Source organism: Malaya genurostris, chromosome 3 (genome assembly GCF_030247185.1).
Source record: "Malaya genurostris strain Urasoe2022 chromosome 3, Malgen_1.1, whole genome shotgun sequence".
Taxonomy (NCBI): Eukaryota; Metazoa; Arthropoda; class Insecta; order Diptera; family Culicidae; genus Malaya; species Malaya genurostris.
In genome coordinates this window covers 219,233,599-219,250,431 of record NC_080572.1, presented here as the reverse complement: position 1 = coordinate 219,250,431, position 16,833 = coordinate 219,233,599, and the positions used below count along the sequence as shown (strand labels likewise).

General features: G+C 37.0%; 2 protein-coding genes across 5 annotated transcripts in view; one reads left to right on the top strand and one right to left on the bottom strand.

Moving 5' to 3' along the window:
• LOC131434598 (uncharacterized) overlaps positions 1-16,833 on the top strand; it is a 128,218-nt gene that overhangs the window by 61,913 nt on the left and 49,472 nt on the right. The window lies entirely within an intron of this gene.
• LOC131434599 (adult-specific cuticular protein ACP-20-like) lies at positions 15,318-16,172 on the bottom strand. Its single transcript, XM_058601465.1, has 2 exons — positions 15,993-16,172; positions 15,318-15,918 (listed from the first exon to the last, which is right to left on the bottom strand). Exons 1-2 carry the CDS (start codon positions 15,999-16,001, stop codon positions 15,478-15,480), a joined length of 450 nt encoding a protein of 149 aa, XP_058457448.1. The 5' UTR covers positions 16,002-16,172; the 3' UTR covers positions 15,318-15,477.

Here is a 16,833-nt window from a genome sequence, read left to right as displayed (position 1 = left end):
AACGTCAAAACTCAATTTTCTCGGACATGGATTATCCGATATCAATAAATTTAGGCTGGTTAGGTGAGTTTATTTCATCGGTGGCATCGAAATTCCATGCTTCGTGATGTATTAGAATTTAATTCAGCAATACCGACATGGTGAAGTAATATCATCAATAAAAAAAGCTAATAATGTTAACATACATGCTGCGATGAATAATAATTATAATGACAAGAAAAACATGCTCAATCACAAAGCATGCTATGCAGCCGAATATATTACCTTATTTAACTTGAATATCATACACAGAAGTGCAGGATATTGCTACTCCAATTCAAACGCTGCGCCAAATTCTGCGCTCCTGTTTCTTCCTTTTATAAATCAAATTCATGTCAAATAGCGTTTTATTGTTTTCGAAAATTTGAAAACGAAACTAAATTTTTGAGCTACTTATGTTATCTTACACTATTGAAAATTTAACCCAAAAAGTCAATCATTGTAAATGATTCAACAAGCAATTTCTGTACTATTGAAATCCATGGGAATGATTCAAGAGCAAGATATTTGGGTATCTTATGAACTGAAACCGAAAGACATTGAAAGGTGATTTTTTTCTTACGAGCAGCTGATTCAAGGGTAACAAAGAAAGGGTTTTTCATCGAATTATTAGTGGAGATGACAAATGGATGTTCTATGAAAACACCAAAAAGAAAAAATGATACGTTATTCCTAATCTATTGTTGCCAACGTCCTCAACATCAACACCAATGCCAACTTTTCATGGTTCGAAGGTCATTTTGTGCATCTGGTGAAACCAAAAGGGTGTTGTTTACTATGAGCCGGAATACAAGCAAAGACATGATGAAGCTATTCTTCTGCATGACAACGCTCGGCCTCACGTCGCAGAAGTCGTGAAAAACTATTTGGAAACGACCAAGTGGGACATTTTGTCGCACCAGCCGTATTTTTCTGATCGTGCTCCTTCCGATTGCTGGTTGTTCCGACGGATGCAGCCCGATCTGACAGGTCATCAGTTTACTTGGCTTCAAACTTTTCTCGAGATGAAATTCGACGATTACATGAGAGACGGGTAAAGGTAGACTCTAGGGATGGACGATACTTTGACAATACTTTAAATTTATTTTATTTTGAAATAAATGCATTTTTCACCCCAAAAAACGGACCGAATTAATTTGTACTTCCGATAAAGTAAGACATATTTACGTCAAAATCTTTGATAAGTACGCACATAGACATTTTCCGATCTCGTCGAGTTGAATCGAGTGGTATATAACAATAGGAGTCTTCAATCATAAGTCAGTTTTCCAGTAATTTAATATCCATTATATAAATATAATCAAAGCCATCGCTTATAATATTTTAGAAGGCCTCACTTACAAATTACCAGTGTGTGTGTGCGTGTAAAATTCAACAAATGAAATAATTGCTTTATTTTCCTCCAATTTTTCATTGTCGCGCGAGTAACATTATTTTACTATTTTGAATTGAAGTAAAACTAATCCAGAACAAGTATAAACGCTCAGATTTCCATTCATTTTTTTTCGACACAACATTCTCCCGCTACCACTTCCCTTAAGCAACATGGAAATATGCTTGCCGCGATCATATAATTGCAAACCTCGGAAAAAAACCGATGACTTTGACCCTTTCCGCTATGGTTGTTGCTCGATCGTTTCGGCCGCAGTGCATCCGAGGCGGCTGTTCTAGTCCGTGAAGCATCGAATCGATTGCCGCTCGCAGCTGTGTGTCTCGTGTAGGGTATAATTTTCGAACCAACTGCAATCTATGTTTGACACGTGATTTAAAGCTGCCAATCTAAGGCCTAAGTTCGTTTGCCGTTGAATGAAGCAGTTGACAATATTAATTACAATTATTATGAATAAATCGATATGACAGAATTTGCACACGGTTATGTGCTTTTTATGAGGTGTTTCAGATCGTTTTCATTCATGATGTTAGTTTTTTTAATAACTTCATTAGTTTGGTTTATTAGTAACGGTAGTTTTCTCAGTACGTTAATGAGTAAATAGATTGAATTGTAAATTGTTCTCAAATACGATCATCTAATATTATCGAATGCATATCAGCGGCTTATCTTTCATAATTTCTTCTATTAGTATAGTGAAAAATGTACACGCGACTATAAAACTTCGTACTCTCAAAGAACTTACTGACAGCGACCATCAACCTTGTCTGTTCAGCTCGTTATCTCAGCAAACAAATGTACCGAGCTGTTGACCCCTAATCATATTGTGGTGTTGCTGTTTTTTTCTATTTGTTCTGATTCAATCCGATTAGAATTGACAACACACCTGTACAAAACAACTTCGTCACAATCACGGGCGATTGATCTATTGCACTTTCTCAATGAACTTCGCACAGTTAGTAGCAGCAAGTAAGACCGAACTGAACTTCTAAATACCGGATTTATGACATTGTCGTAGGCACGTCAAGTTTTTTTTTCCATTCAGGAAGGTCGGATGAGGAGTGTCGAATTGTTTCGATCGATCGGTGGTAGTCAAGTAACCATGTTGGGTCTTGGTAACGGAATAAATTATTTTTTTTAAGGTGTTCTGATAGATTTATAAACCTGCTCACAGCGGCAGCATAGGCTCGGTTCTGCGGCTTCGTGCTGCGAAGCGATCGATGGGAGATTAATTAAGACAGTGCATTGATTAGCTAGCATCGTACTTCTGGTTGAAATCAGCTGCAACTGACAGGCGGAATCGTTGTCCTAGCATTCATTTCAGTTCAAAGCGTAATGATCCCAAGAAACCAATAGATCATAGTTAGGTGCATTGTTCTTGTGATCTTTTCTAAGCGGTTAATTAATTGTTTAAGCTAAGGTAATTTAAATTAATTACTCGTATGGCGTCTAAAAAAGAGCAAATGCGAAAAGTAGTTGTATGCGGTCGCAATGAAAATTCGGATCTGTTAGTGAGAAAACTTACAAAAAAGCTTGGTGTTTTCTGCATGCACTATCCATAACGTTCTCAAATCTTTCGATACACGTTTGCAACAGCCAAGAAATCTGGAAGCTGATCAAATAAAGATCTCAAGAGCCCCCAGAATGGCACTGAAAGATTAAGGTGAAGAAAATATTTCAGAAGAGTTCAGACCTTTCGGTGCGTACTGTGATTAGAAAAATGTCTTCAACTCTCGTGCATACTTTCAAGCACCGGCAAAGTATTAAATCGATCAAGGTGAAAACTGTATGGCGAATATTTGACGAAGCGTAATAATGGACGATGAAACTTGTGTGCCGGAAGACTATAAGCACCACTTCTCGGAATGTCTTTCAATACTGCCATGCAACTGAACGGCGTGAAGGGGAATTTCAGTACGAAGGAAAAGTTTCTCAAAAAATATTTGGTTTGGTAGGCAATATGCAGCTGTAGTCGAGTAAACCAAAGCTTCATCACTACAGGAACGGTAACCATGGGAATCGGTTGCAGAGAAGTTTGCACATACCCTAATGGCTGGAGTAAACTCAAAAGTTCGTAGTTAACATAATTATGTAAGTGGAATCAGTTTTCAAATTACTGGTAATGCACAATCAAAGGAAAAAAATGCTTCAATGAATTGAGGTAATACCAAGAGTGTTTTATTCCAGATTTAATCTGTCCAAATTTTGTCGCGAACAAGCTTTAGTATTGAATCGATTTGCACTCTATGCGGTTCATTAATGCTATGGAGAAGTTTGCTGTGAACGGTCCACTTCGAGGCGTTTTGGTTTCAACCGAAGAACGAATATTACGCAGATCCTTTTTCCAGGCTCAAAATCAGATATGATGGAAATCGTTTCCAAAGGATTTGTAGTTGTTGCTTTTTGAATTAAGATTTTTTTTAGGTAAATAAATAAATATTTAAAAATTCCGTAATCTGACATTTCGGTACTAGCATGTGATTAGGGCATATCGTACGATATGCCCTTTTGAAAGTTACGAAAAATAATGCTCATTACTCAAGTTTAAAACATGAAATTCGAGCATATTGCGCATAATTTCGTAGATTGGGCTTCTATCTATCGATTATTGTATGAATGAAGGTTGTAGAGCCGAGCAATGAGCATTATATTTTGTAACATTCGCAGGGGCCTATCGTGCGATATGCCCTAATCATATGTTACTACCGATTTTAGTATACCACTTTAGCTTCACTGTGATTTTTTTTGTAAACAGATATTTCAGTAATTTAAGGACATTGAATATGAAAATTTGTTGACATTTGACCCAAGACACCATCCTCCCTGCCTCGTGTCTATCATCAATTATCATAATTCCAAATCTTGGTCACACTTCATCCGATGCAGTCGAAAATCGTTTACGATCAAGATTTTTTGTCATCTATATAGTGTAATGAACAAAAGAGTATACGAAATGGGCAAATATGGTTTACAAAAGCCTGAAAGTTTTTTTTACGTTTCGTCTTTGACTCATCAGTGCGTAGCGGTTTATGTTGAGTCGTCAGGTCGCGCAAGCAGTTCAACATAAACTGCTACGCACTGAAGAGTCGAAGACGAAACGTGAAACAAATTAGAAGTGGTTCTGTGCATAAATTTGATGGTACAAAATATATTTTTGCCTATCTCATACAGCAAGGTCAAGCAATCCATGTGAAAGTTGGTGACTTTTTAACCGCGAACCGGAGGGCCGAATGTCATATACCATTCGACTCAGCTCAACAAACTGAGCAAATGTCTGTGTGTGTGTCTGTATGTGTGTGCAAGTGTGTATGTATGTGTTTATGTAACAAAAATGTGCACTTCCGATTCGGGAGTTACGGGATAAAATGTGCAAAATGAACTAAAACGTTTCATCGATTTTCTCAGAGACCGCTCATTCAATTTCCACAATCGTTGGTTCAAATGAAAGGTCTTACAACATTGATTCCAATTGAAAGGTCCTACCAAATTCCATCCGGATAGGACTTCCGGTTCCAGAATTACAAACTGATAGGTATCATTTTCAGATGCCTGTTTTTATACATGACACTGAAAAATTCAATCGCATACATTCATATAGCCGTGTAATTCTTGAATTGGATAGACTTTATTAGTTGATGACCAAATTCATCGATTTTAGGTATACCGGATCTTCGTTTCAGATTCCGGAAGGGTCGAAAATAAATAATTGTAGAATCCAAATCGGAAATCACTCCAATTTCTTCAAAGCGGATAAACCGATTTTCACAAACTCAGATTCAAATGCAAATTTTCTAGTCCCATACCAAATTCCTGAATATTATTTGGATCCGTAATCCAGTTCCGGAAATATTAGGTAAAAAGGTGCAGAAAATTGTTAAAATAAGTGTACCAACTATTCACAGAGATGGCAGAACCGATTTTCACAAGCTTAGATTCAAATGAAAAGTCTTGTGATCCCATACAAAATTCCTGAATTTTGTTTAGATAAGACTTCCGATTCCGGAGTTATGGGGTAAAATGTTCAAAAATGAAAATAAACATACAAATTTTTCTCAAAGATGGTGTGACCGATTTATACAAACTAAAATTAAAATTAATTGTCTTATGATTATATAAAAAACTTTTGAATTACATCTGGATCCGAATTCCAGTTTCGTAATTATAGGGTAAAGTGTGTTAATCATTTTATACTATCACTCAAAGGGGCGAAACAAAACACGATTTTCTAAATCGACATCAAAACTGCTCCAATCGGTAGTTATTATCAGTAGACGGTCAAACAAAGCGATTCCGGTTATTCCTTTAAGAATCGAAGAAAATTATTTTGAAGAATACCACAGTAACACACGGATCAATAAGCCCCGAGACTAAAGCAGAGATGGCGCTCGTAGTAAACCAGTAACCACGTCTTTCTAGAGTACTAACCTTTGCTTGAAACGGGTCAAAATTTTAAGTCGATCCGACCAGAAACAGCTGAGTTATCGAGGTTGGAGTAAAGTCGTTTTGTAGTTTGTTTAAAAATGGAAAAAACCGAGTTTCGTGTTTTGATAAAACATTGTTTTTCAATGGGTAAAACACCGTGCGAGCGAAACAATGGATTGAAAAATGTTATCCGGTCGTACCGACACAAATGACGCGGAACGCTCGGGTAGACCTGTGAAAGCCGTTACACCGGAAAATGTGAGTGAAGTGACAAAAATTATAATGAATGATCGTAAAGTGAAGCTCCGTGAGATTGCTGAGATAACACAGATATCATATGGAAGTGTATTTACTATCCTTCATGAAAAATTGAGCATGAAAAAGGTTTTTTCCAAGTGGGTGCCGCGATTGCTTTCGATGGAACAAAAACAAAAACATGAAAACAATGGCGAAATTGAACGAATTGGGCTTTGATCTGCTTCCCCACACCCCATACTCGCCAGATTTAGCCCCCAGTGACTACTGGCTCTTTGCTGATCTTAAAAAAATGTTCCAGGGAAAAAGATTTGGCTCAAATCAGGAGGTCATCGCTGAAATTGAAGCTTATTTTGAAGCGAAAGATAAATTTTTTTATAAACATGGTATTGAAAAATTGGAAAAACGTTGGAACCATTGTATCACCCTAAAAGGTGATTATGTTGATGAATAAAAAAAAAATTGCAAAAGAATGTTGTTTCCATTGTTAGTCTCGGGACTTATTGATCCATGTGTTATATTACATGATAGAATGATTGATATGAGAAAGGTATCATTACACCACTAGGATGATTGAAATAGGTTTTTCCCCCTTTAAAATACCTGAAACTTCCAGACAAAATTCAATTTGTATTGATTTCAAGCGCTGCAGAGTTAGACCAGCAGAAAACGAAATTGAAACCTTGCTAAAAGAACGAATGAATCTAGACGTCAATTATGTAAATGAGATTCAATTCAACCAGACGTCTAGCTCTATGTACATTATGTTTTAAAGTGGACGAAATCCAATTGCATCCGCTTCGGTTAAAAACGAGGTGCACAGTGTCGAGTATAACAAAGTTTAATATAACATCCCTGTGTACGTGGTGGACGGTGCCAAAGAAGTGCATGTACATGACTTTCTCCCGCAGGTCATTACGTTAGAGAACTTTCATCGCAGGTCATTATGCAGGCAGTATGGCGTACGAGTCTAGGACGAAACGTAAGAAAAAAGTATAAAGGTTATGTGCCCTAAGTACAAATATAGGATAACCTCTAAATAAGGATTCTTATTGTCAACAGGAACGTACCGTTGTCATGCATTGAATTAGTATACTTCAAATCACTTGCGAGATATGCTGAAAAGGAAGGTCAACCATTCAGCAAAAGGAATGTAATACGCCGACTTTACTTTGCTTTGTAGGAAGGGAAGAAAAATTTTCAAATAACAATGTCATGGTTCTAGTTTCCATAATCAAACGGTTGTCTTTTTGCAGAGTGACCAGATTTACTGTTTCGTTGCTTTAGCATTGGCCAACGGGAAGAGACTGGAAAATGATTGAATGAATGAACAATTACGGTGTTGTGTGCAGTGTTGGTGATTGCTGAAAATTTGACAGAAGCTGCTCGATTTTTATCTATATTGTATACAACATTTTCAATCCGGTAGAAGATGCTACAAGAATTCGAGTCTTTCAATGCATGAACCTCAAGAGAAATTTTCTACATTTGATCGCTCCACTTCATACTATGAGTATTTCATGGCCCTTAAAAAAAATTCAGTCTAATAATGATCGCCGCTGATGGCACTGATTCAATCGTGGAAGAGTTGCGAGAGAGCGTTCTTTGATACGATAAAAGCCATCCTTGGTTGTGTGCAAGACAGACTGAGCACAATAACATTAACAAAAGAACAATTCGAAGGGTCCCATAATAAATACAAAAATAAAGAATAATAAATACAAAAATAAAGATGAATACACTAAACTGAAAACTTATTCAAATGACCAATTGGAAACTAAATCTATTTTAAGCTCTTAGATTCGCGAATGATAAAATTGACAATTTAATTCTTTCGTAATAATTTGTTTAATTGTTTATTGATTTTCACTTACCAAGCGTGGGCAGAAAGTATCTATATTTTCTTCAAAATGATAAATGATAAATGGTGAAATATTATTCACTCATATACTAATATGATATGCACTTCACAAACTAGATATTTTTAGTGAACAACTTACAAGCCAATTGTAATTCCATATGAAAATAAAGTTTTCGTTTGAAAATTATTCAATTCTTTTATGAAATGATACATAGTTGGAATCAGTTAATTGAATTATTGTCATCATGCCAAAGGTTATAAAGAGCATTTTGGTTGTAAAATGTACTAACTTTGTCTGTTTAACTATCTAACAAAAAATGTAAACTCACTACACTGCAAATATTCCGTACTTCTATGTATCGGTGTTGCACGATACGCTTTGTGCGATGATTCGTTCAGTTCATGCGGTTGAAATTTTGCGTGGCTTAGTTTGGCACGGAATTTCACCTTAATGCTTGATCATACCAAACATTTGAGAAAACTTCAATTTTGAGTTATTTGTGATTATCTCATACTGCTAAAATTGTATCATAAATTGCTGATCATATTTCCAAAGATATGGTGTTGCTGCATTAAATAAAACAAAAGATATTCGCGATAAAGTACTACCCATTCTCGTACGTCGACAGATATTTGGAAAAAGCGCCCCATAGTAAAGTAAGTTGTATTCACAACAAAATGTTACACAGTATATATTGCACAGTTCACACCAAATCGAACTGCACAGTATTAAAGTGTGATCACAAATGCAACTGCTCTGTGCTGACAGAACTCTGACGTCTATGAACGACAACACAATCATATGGCTCTGTTTTTTTTCTTTGCTTCTTTACTGCACGTTGTCCAGTTCGTAGACTCCTGCCCCTTACCAGTTATCTGCATAACTCAAGCTCCATAGAAAACCTATCTTTTTCGTTGATTTTCTTAACTTTTTTCGGTAACAATGTTTGTGCGAGATAAAATGTATGAATAAAACCTGTTTTAATCCACCTAGTGGTGTAATGATGCCTTTCTCATATCAATCATACTTTCATATATAATACTGTGGTATTCTTCAAAATAATTCTCTGCGATTCTTGAAAGAATAAACGAAATCGGTTTGTTTGACCGTCTACTGATAAAAACTATCAATTGGGAAAGATTTGAGGTCGATTCTTAAGGTTTTTTCCCATTTTCAGTGATTGTATACAATTTTTAACCCACTTTACTTTATATTTCCGGATCCGGAAGTCGGATCCGCATGAATTTCAGGAATTACGCATGGGACCACAGGACCTTTCATTTGAATCTAAGTTTGTGAAAATCGGTCGCGCCATCTATGAAAAAAGTTAGAACACATATTTTCTTTTTTTTGCAAATTTTACCCCATAACTCCCGAACCGGAAGTCGGATCCAAATAATATTTAGAAATTTTTTATAGGACCTCAAGACATTTCATTTGAACCTAAGTTTGTGAAAATCGGTTCAGTCATCTCTGAGAAAAGTTAGTGCACTTATTTTCAAAATTTTTTGCACATTTTACCCCATAATTCCGGAATCGGAAGTCGGATCCAAATAATATTCAGGAATTCGGTATGGGACCACAAAACCTTTCATTTGAATCTAAGTTTGTGAAAATCGGTCGCGCCATCTATTAGAAAAGTTAGAACACATATTTTCTTTATTTTGCACATTTTACCCCATAACTTCCGAACCGGAAGTCGGATTCAAATAATATACAGGAATTTGTTATGGGACCTCAAGACCTTTCATTTGAACCTAAGTTTGTGAAAATCGGATCAGCCATCTCTGAGAAAAGTTAGTGCACTTATTTTCACAATTTTTTGCACATTTTACCCCATAATTCCGGAACCGGAAGTCGGATCCAAATAATATTCAGGAATTTTGTATGGGACAACGAGACCTTTCATTTGAATCCAAGTTTGTGAAAATCGGTTCAGCCATCTCCGAGAAAAGTTAGTGCAAAAAAACGTTACATACACACATACACACACATACACACACACACACACACACACACACACACACACACACACACACACACACACACACACACACACACACACACACACACACACACACACACACACACACACACACACACACACACCATACACACACAGACATTTTGCGTACTCGACGAACTGAGTCGAATGGTATATGACACTCGGCCCTCCGGGCCTCGGTTCAAAAGCCGGTTTTCACAGTGATTGCATAACCTTTCTATATGAGAAAGGCAAAAACAACTGTTTCAAAAGTCAAACTTTGAAAGTCATCTGCAATATTTATAAATTCCTCTCTGTCCGAAATTCATACCGCGCAGGACAATGCGGTATTTTTTTATGCATGACGCAAAACCTTCCAATGCCAACCGAAGAAGAACTGTTACCGAACGATATGCGGGGTGTGAAGCAACGATCAAAACCGTCGGCCGTGCAAGAGGAATCAAGAGGATGATATCATTATGGCCTGCTGTGTGATTGGTTCGTGGAAACATAGGTCGATTCTAACCAATTTTTCTATGACATACTATCGAAATGCTGAAACGACGTTGCCGTTTATGTTAAATGTTCCCGAAACGATTGGTTGTTGAATGATATAATTCCATCAACAAATGAATGAATTGTAATCGTTCAAAATTATGACAGAAATTTTTTTCAATTGACACCCGGCCTTTAATTTAAGGCATTTTAATGTCAAAAACCTGTTTTAATCCACCTAGTGGTGTATTGATGCCTTTCTCATATTACTAATATTTTCAGAAATATCACCAGAAGATTTTGTGAAAAAAATTTTTGTTTCTGTCAAATTTTGACGCTTATCGTACGATTAGTTTTTGTTTGGCGTCTATACAAAGAAGTTGAAAAATTTTCGTGTGGCAATTTTTATAATGGATGAAAATTTAGAACAACGTACGTGCGTGCATCACAATTTGTGTTGCAAATGGATTTAAGTGTTCCGAAACGTTGAAAATGTTAGAAAAGGCCTTTGGTGAATCGTGTCTAGGAAAAACACAGGCATACGAGTGGTATAAACGCTTTAAAGGTAGTCGTACAAGCTTGGATCATGATGAGATCCCTGGCCGCCCAACAACATCTGTTACTGAAGAAAACATTGAATAGGCGGAGCAAATCGTGTTGCAAAATCGTTCTGTACCGATTAAAGAGATTGCTGTGTTGTTGGGCATCTCTTATGGATCAGTCGAACACATTTTAACTGATGTTTTAGGTTTGAAACGCGTCGCTTCTCGGCTGGTGCCAACAAAGCTGAATTTCATTCAAAAACAGCGTTGGTTGTGTCGCAGTTTTTGGCCAAAAACTCAACCAATATCATTAACCAAGCACCGTACTCTGCAGATATGGCCCCGTGTGGCTTTTTCCTCTTCCCCAGACTCAAATTGCCATTGCGGGAAACGCGTTTTGAGACCATAGAGACCATAAAAGAGAATTCGCTGCGTGAACTAAAGGCCATACTTTCGGCGGCCTATAAAACTTGTATGGAAAATTGGATCAAGTGTTGGTATGCAATTTATTAAAAATTGAAATTTTGCGTTTTTTCATAAAACTCCGGTTTTTAATAAAATTCCGTTTTTTTTTATCATAAGATATTTGAGCCTGTTTGTGGAAATAGATCAAATCATCTCGGTAAAAATTGAGTAAGTCTCGTTTTAAACTTGTTGACTACTACTTCTGGTACTTCTGGAACCAGGATCTTGGAACCAGTATAGCCGAAGTTCGTTTAGTAAGTAACTAATATAGCCTACAAATTGAATCAGTTTTAAGCCAAATCTAGAAGAATTTTACCCTTCGTCGCTCTAAATGACGGTGTGAAATTCAATAGCAACCTACAGGACTACGAGATTTGTTTTTATGAGTGACATTATTTGACACACACCCACATAAATTGCTTAGCTCGATGAGCTGTGCCGAATTATATAGAACACTTAGCCCTTTGGGTTCAATTTCCACTGGTCAATTTTTCAAGTGATTGTATAAACTTTCTTTATGAGAAAGGCAATAAGTGCATCTTTATCATGATCTTGTAATAACATTAACAAGTAAGTACAAATTAAATAAAAGGATTAGAAATTTACATATTGTTCACCTAAAAAATATAAATTTTAATGTGGCAACCCGGCACGCTATACGAAATGGAACAAAGCAAGCTGTGAATGGAGCAAAGCCGCACGTACCGTCGCGTACCAGTTTTGCATCGTCATTTGTTTTTCGATCATAGAGGTTTTGACATTGTTGCCATTCACCTCTTCGGACCAGAAAACTTTTCTGACCCTATGTGCGGGATTGGGAATCGAACCCAGGTGGGCAGCGTGAAAGGCATCGACTTACCTATAACGCTATACCCGTTCCCCTGCAGTGTCATTTTGAATTTGAATATTATGACACTCCTCGCCCTATAACTTCGGAACCGGAAGTCGGATCAGGATGAAATTGCACAGTATGTTTAAAGACAATGAGAGCTTTAATTTGAATCATAAATCGTGAAAAACGGCTTAACCGTTGCTGAGAAATCGACGGGAGTTTCATTTTTGGAGATTTTCTTCACTATTACCGGTGCTTTCGGGAGCGGAAACCGGGGACTTGTAGTCCCAAAGTAGTTTTAAATAATCACCAACTAAAAAGATCCGTCAACTAGATCAATTTAGCAGTAAGTTTTATAAAAAAATGTGCACCTCATTTTGCCATCGCTTGTGAAAAAATACTCATGAAATTGAAAATTTTCACCACTCGCACTGTAATACCGAAACCGGAAGTCGGATCCAGATCAACTTTTCGGGGACTTTTTAAAGAATTTCAAGACCTGCTTCTTGGTTTGTGAAAATTGGGCTAGAAATTTCCGAGAAAATTGATTGCGGATTTTTTTAAAAATTTTCACATATTTCCTTGTGATTCCGGAACCGGAAGTGGGATCCAAATAAAACTTAGGAAAATTGTATGAGGCTAAAAGACCTTTTGTATAAATCTAAGTTTGTGAAAATCGGTTCAGCCATCTTTGAGAAACGTGTGTGACTATTTTTTCTCATTTTGGTGCATATCACCCTGTAATTCCGGAACCGGAATACGGATCCATATGCAACTCAGGAACTTTTTGTGGGACCTCAAACCTTCAAAGTTTGTGAAAATCGGTTCAGTCATCTCTGAGAAAATTGAGTTACATTATTTGTCACACACACACATAAATACATACACACACAGACATTTTGTGATCTCGACGAACTGAGTCGAATGGTATATGACACTCGGCCCTCCGGGCCTCGGTTCAAAAGTCGGTTTTCGCAGTGATTGCATAACCTTTCTATATGAGAAAGGCAAAAAGGAATAATTGGGATTTTTTAAAATTCAACCAGACACTAGACTCGAACTTGCAACCTTCTCTAATCCAGAAAAAGTGTTCTGTCAATTGAACTACTCTTTACACTGTGAAACACAACTTGAAAGACAACCAAATTGTACGAACTCCGCACATGTTCCGACTGCACGGAAAGACCGAAATCAGCATTTTGGCGAAAAAATTAGTTGGTTTTCTGATTTTAGTTAGTTATTTTTTGAGACAACTAAAAAAATCTTACTTTTGTCAATTTATATTTTTTAATTCTAATTCCCTTATTAATAATAAAATATTTGTTAAAATGGCTGGTTTTTTAGTTGAATTCACCAATTAAACGTGCTGTAATTTGTTAGCTAAGGCACACTTCATTTCAATTCAAATAACTTTTTAGTTGAATTAGAGAAATAAACCGTTGTTTTCAACCAACGCTTCTGCAATTTGCAGCTATATGACGCTCTGTCACCGAGAAAATGTTAACACCGTAATGACTACTAGCCACTAGGTGGCACAATACTACCGAAAAAAATTTATTGGTAGGTATAAATCGCTGCTTTTTTCATTAGACTTCGCGAAATCGACTCTCTCACTGATAACTTTGAGCTCTCGGAAACCAAAAACCGAATACAAGTAGTACACCAGACGGCGTAGCCCGGAAGGTTGGAAGATACAAAAAACATCATTTGACATACACAATTAGAGTGCAACATTCGAAACTCATTTCACTTTTCTGCGTAAAAACATTATTACCCACAACCGCTTCAAATAAGCACAAATTCTGAATAAAATACACTTTGCACTAAGAGTCTACGTCATTTTTACTAATCAGTTTAGAATTTTATATATGGATATATCGTAACAAATGCGAAAACCATCTAAATAATTTGCAAGCAGTTTCATCAAGACTGTCCTTTTTCGCTTTTTATTGGATTGTTTTGCTTTTACATTTCTCATGAACTTTTGGCTAGTAAACTTGTTAATAAAACCCATTTCATTTTTGATTTCTTTGTGCTGTCCTTCAGTAATGATGGTGATAGATAAATAGAAACAAATTTTCTGATTTTAATAACAAAATTAGTTGTCAATGAGAATTTCGTGTTGGATTGAAATATTGCTGGTTTGTGTCCAGGATATTCGCCAACTAAACACATTCTCTAAAAATAAGAGTTTTTTTCAGAAAAATAAATTCTCTATTTTAACTAATTTTATAATTATTTTGGAAGTTTTGTTGTTAAAATCAACTAATTCAAAAACAGTAATACGAATTAGGCGCACAGCTAATTTCGGTCGTTCCGTGTGTGCTCTGCCGGTGTGATTCAAATTTCAGTCTCGCGTTTGTGATTTCATTCCACTCACAAACACTAATGTAGTCGTTTCTTTCACCATTCTAATCTCCCTTCTATCCCCCGCCAGGTAACGATACGCGAAACTTTATTATGTCTCAGGTTTAAAAAGTGTCAGGTTTTTAGATCGTATTCCTGACTGAAGTGAACAATTTATTTTTAAATTCTAAATTTTTTCCGTGCATCCTAAGTGTAAAACTAAAACACAATGTACTTTTGTAGTCATGTTAGCACTTTGAAATATGAAACTTTGAATGAAACTTCCAAAAATTGATAGCAATGATATTGTTTAGTATGGCGTTATAATTACTGGGTGTTGTTGATTCTTGTTAATTAAATTACTCATTTCATAAGAAATGAAAATAATAGAGTAATCATTGGTATATTGAAAAGCTCAAGGAAAACATCCAACCACTGTAAATACGAAGATAACTTTGAATAAAAAAAAAATATTACAATATTCAGAACCGCTCGGGCTGCTTTAAAAAAATGAGTAATTCCGTTATAAATCAAATCTTAATATTTCCTCACAAGCACTAAAACTTATCTGAGAAGTTTTGGTATGGATTCGTCGCACGTTAGGTGTCTTGTTGTTCGATCGTTTACTAAAAAGTCATTCCAAACAGCATACTTGGTTTTTCATATCACATTTATTGAGGGGGGCTTGTGGGGGGTAATTAGAAACTAGAACAGTTATAAGTAGATAGATGCACTAGTGCCGCACCCCATTTTCGGGAGAGCACGGACGCCTAGTATTCAGTCTCCGATAGTTTAACAGTGCCAGATGGCTCCCAGTTGTACCATCCATCACTATCTGCTGAAAATCACAGATGGTGATGCTGCTGGTTGTTGTAGCTGAAGGATTCACCGAGTCCGTAGCCACCGGTGCCTTCCTCCTGATGACCACCGTACAGCTGCGGGTGATGTCCGTGTCCGATCCGTTTCACGTGAGCTTCGAATCCGGTGTGTTTATCGGCCTTGTATTCGACCACACGCTTCGTACCGTCCGGTTCATGCAGGGAGTACTCTCCCTTCACGACATCACCGTCGCGAATTTCCCAGTGATTTTTGTGATCACCGGTTTTGTGATCACTCACTCCGTACTCAAACTTGTACTTGGGATAGGCATAGTAGTCCTTGTGCTCGTCACCGCCACCGCCACCGCCACCGAAACCACCGCCCTCTCCGAATCCACCGGACTCCGCTCCGCCGTAGAACTGCGCCGAAACGACGACCAGCAGCGTCACACTCACGAACAGAACAATCTACAAGGAGAAGCATTTTTCACTTTTAGAACGTTCTACTGCCGATAACGCAACCCGAAGGGCAAAACACTCACTCTAAGCATTTCGAATAACCCCAAACACCAACTGCACCACAACCGAAACAATCACGAACTAGTCCGTTACAATGCATCAGAGCCAGGTTTTATACCGGCTTCCAACAGCATAACTAAAATCCCACCGAAAGAAAATAACTACATCACAATTCACCGTGAGGAGCATAGCTAGAAGTTGGAAAAATGAGCATAATAATTAAAACACATACGATCAATGCGTGCAACAATAAGTGTTATGGAATGATTTGCTGTAGTCGGTTGCGAATTCTTTCGCACGGCCGGCACGGCCCTTCGGTGAAAATTGAACATGAAGCCGGGCTTATGTCTGCTTCTGGTGCCAAGGAATGTTGGTCAACCCCGGGTCGAAAAAGTTGGTACACATAGCTAAGTATTGTTTTGTTTTTGCTGTTACTCGCATACATTGTCAGGGGGTTTGGCAGCAGAATGATTCAACCGACTGTTGATTAATGTTTCGGGCAAATGCAATTCTCATGTAAGTTTCGGCCAGATTTGCTAGGGCACTGTTCCAAATTTGTGTAGCATTTTGCTTACAATCAATTATTGAACTTTATTACTAATCGAATGAGCACAAGCTACAAATCGAAAAATGACCCTTGATTTCATGTTTATGAGTTCTGTTACCATTTAATGAGAGGTAAAAATAATCGAAACATCATTTGAACAAGTTAAGCTGAACGCTGAACATCATTTTTTGCGATTTTTTTAGAACTATCGTTCAACATAATAAACTCGTTTTTCATAATACAAAGCTTCATCCGAACAACATTTTGTGATTTTTTCGCGGTAAAATATTGAGAAATACGTCGATGAAAAGGTATTT